General features: G+C 45.9%; 1 protein-coding gene across 2 annotated transcripts in view; it reads right to left on the reverse strand.

Moving 5' to 3' along the window:
• Nucleotides 1-2919, reverse strand: part of hmg20a (high mobility group 20A) — a 7686-nt gene extending 4767 nt beyond the window's left edge. For both annotated transcript variants that reach the window (XM_076049221.1, XM_076049222.1), the window contains exons 1-2: nt 2764-2919; nt 533-622 (exon numbers count right to left, since the gene is read on the reverse strand). In XM_076049221.1, coding sequence (XP_075905336.1) covers nt 533-598 — 66 coding nt within the window. In that variant the 5' untranslated portion in view covers nt 599-622; nt 2764-2919. The remainder of the gene's footprint in view (nt 1-532; nt 623-2763) is intronic.
• Nucleotides 2920-3177: the final 258 nt, after the last annotated feature.

Raw genomic sequence — 3177 nt, forward strand, 5'->3', positions numbered from 1 at the left:
AACAGGGATGCACACAAAATGACACCAGTGTCGGGTATCGGCAGGTACTATACCAGGACGAGTAGAGTACTCCACCCCGGTACCGGTACCACTATCAAATATCGCACCAATACCAGTAATGGGTATCGGCAGGTACTATACCAGAACCGATAGAGTACTCCACCCCGGTATCGGTACCGATACCAGTATCGGGTATCGATATTGGTACCAGTACTGATACCTGGGTGGAGTACTCCAATTCATACTCGTAAAGCACATGTCGATACAAATACCAGTATCAAGTATCGGTACCGCGACCAGGGTGGAGTACTTTACTTATGTATGTCTATGATAACTGTGTTAAATGTGTGTTTGTACTGTGCTGTACTGTAATGTGCAACGGCCTTATCAAGTACTCGATGTTGGTGAGTACTGAACTGCAAGTACTGCTACTCTCCTGGTTCTGTGCACCAGTGATATCGGCGCATCCCTGCAATGTAATGTTGATCTGGCTGAAGAGCCACTAAAGGGCAGCAGGGTGACGGACGCTCACCTCGTCTCCATTCCTCTGGTTGGTGTTCTCAGCCGTGGCTGCTGGAGAGCCGGTCTGCTCCTCCATCACTGCTCCCTCCCAATGGAAGACCTGGAGGAAGAAAAGTGGGCGGATGACAATGACAAGATGCAGAACGATCACCGGCGGATGAGGGCGTCAGAGGTCAGGGGTCGACGTGTTGGTTCACGCGTTCGGCCGACCAGGTCTGCGGAGAAGGAAAAACCGTGGCAGCTGACACGCCAAGTTGGATGGCAGGATGCTCCATAAATAGTTTATTTTATTTCGTTTTTCTTTTCTAATACATATCATTTTTCTTCTGCCGGCTGTAATGATGTAAATTCCCCCAATGCAGGATAAATAAGATGGGTCTTATTCTTCACTGTGACACTAACCTGGCCAATGTTCAGTTTAACGGACGCAGATAAGAGAGCACATTGTGAAACAAACTCGTCTGGAGGTTGACTCGTGGCCTTCTTCAACACTCAAGCTGAAACAGTGTATTGACAGAGGAGGAAGAGGAGGAGGAGGAGGGAACACTGGCACAAGGCAAGGTCCGACACTGAGCACCGCTGTGCTACAACCTCTGGCCTTTGCTGAATGCTGCTGTGGGAAGTGGAACTCTGGATTCCACATATTCTCACTTCCACCTCAAAACCACCAAACACTGAGGGGAAAGTCCCACGGAGCTCCACCAAGACCATCAGTGACCACCAGAGGGCCCCGTTCATAGAGGCAGTCAGTGAAGGAACAGTTTTGCTCCAGGACGCCTGAACCAGCGACACTCCTGAACACAGACAGGAGCAGCGTCCACTGGTTCAGTGTCTTGGCTCACCTGTCAAATCAACAGTCGATAGTCGATAGTTTCTAGCAGACACTCGGGAGTTGAGCCGTGTTATTATGGTTGTCGCCGGGTGAATTAACTACGGGTGGCAAATTGAGTGAACTGCACTCATTTCAATGGAGAAACTAAACGGCGAGGGAACGCACACAAACAGAAAAGACTGCGGCGCCCTCTGCTGGAAAGCTGCGCACATTACATCGCTCGATCGGGTGGTGGAGCAACGAAAACAAAAATAGCTGCATCTCTCCAGAAAACCAAACAACAACAACAACAAGAACAACCAAAAAACAAACAAACAAACAAACACTTTTCGATTAAACATGAAACACCGACACAACTGATGTGAATCACTGCAATGGGAATCCTGGAAATGCTAAAGCTGCCCTGAGAACCCTGGGCCATAACACTCCTGGCTAATGAGTCAGATGGTTCCCTGCAGTTCAAATCACATCGGACTGCTCCTTTATCACACACACACACACACACACACACACACACACACACACACACACACACACACACACACACACACAGGAAATAGATCAGAAAATAGAAGTAATAAAACCATTAACACACACACACACACACACACACACCCTTTGAATGTAATGTATTTTCTCGTGGCTATCTACTAGGTAATCATTAGAGCCACATCTCTGCAAATAGAACAGATGTCACATTCGACTGACACGCCGACGGAATTCATAATAGGCAAACGCATTGTTGTTGTTGACACAACTACCGGAGTGCTGTCCCATCCCAGCGGAAGGACGAGCTAACGGCTAGCGTTGTTAGGGCACGGTTAACTTTAGCGTGCACTTTTCACTGGCACAACCTCGGTGCTGCTCCGCCGGTTGATGACGGCTGTCCATGTGGAAGACACTGCCCCCATTAAAACAAAACTGACACCCTGACGGGTTAGTGAGTTCTAATCATCATCATCATCATCATCATCAGAGTCAAAAGTCAAGAGGTAGCGCAGAAGCTAACTGGCTAACTAGCCTTTGCTGGTGTTATGTCCCTACTGGTTTCCTCGCCGACCAGCTGCAGATGTGCTGTGCCGCCTTCAGCAGATTCGACTTTAAGATCGCCAGTAATATGTTGCGCATGTTTGTGAATTCGTGTAGAATCTGCTGACGGCGGCACAGCAGCACATCTGCAGCTGTTCAGCGAGGAAACCAGTAGGAAGAAAACACCACTCGCTAGCGTTAGCACAATGCTAGGCTAGGTGTGAGCTAGCTATTGATCACTGCGCCTTCTGGAAAGAAAGCTGCCTTAAAAAAAAAAACACACACACACACACACACACGCACACGTAAAGTAATTTCTGTGAACGCAGAGGGAACATTTGTAGCCTTGAATTAGAGTGCTAGTGAAAACAACCACTAACCTGTGAGATATTGACCGCAGCTGCTTCTCTCTGCTACCCACTTCTCCCAATCAAAACAATACAGCAGCTAACACATAGAAAGTCACCGCACAGAAATCTTTTGCCTTTACTCCTTGCAGTACGCGTTGGTATACACTGCCAGTCAAAAGATTGGACACATACTTCTGATTTAATGGTTCTTCTTTTATTTTCATGACTTTACATTTCAGATTGTCACTCGAGGCATCAACGCTGTGAATGAAAACATATGGAATATGTATTTAACAAAAAGGTGTAAAATAACTCAAACAAGTTTCATATTTTAAATGATCTAGAATAGCCACCATTCATACAATATGTATATATATATATATATATATATATATATATATATATATATATATATATATATATATATATATATATATATATATA

This window comes from Nelusetta ayraudi, unplaced genomic scaffold (assembly GCF_046127955.1).
Source record: "Nelusetta ayraudi isolate G7.1 ecotype Tasmania unplaced genomic scaffold, CSIRO-AGI_Nayr_v1 ptg000111l, whole genome shotgun sequence".
NCBI lineage: Eukaryota > Metazoa > Chordata > Actinopteri > Tetraodontiformes > Monacanthidae > Nelusetta > Nelusetta ayraudi.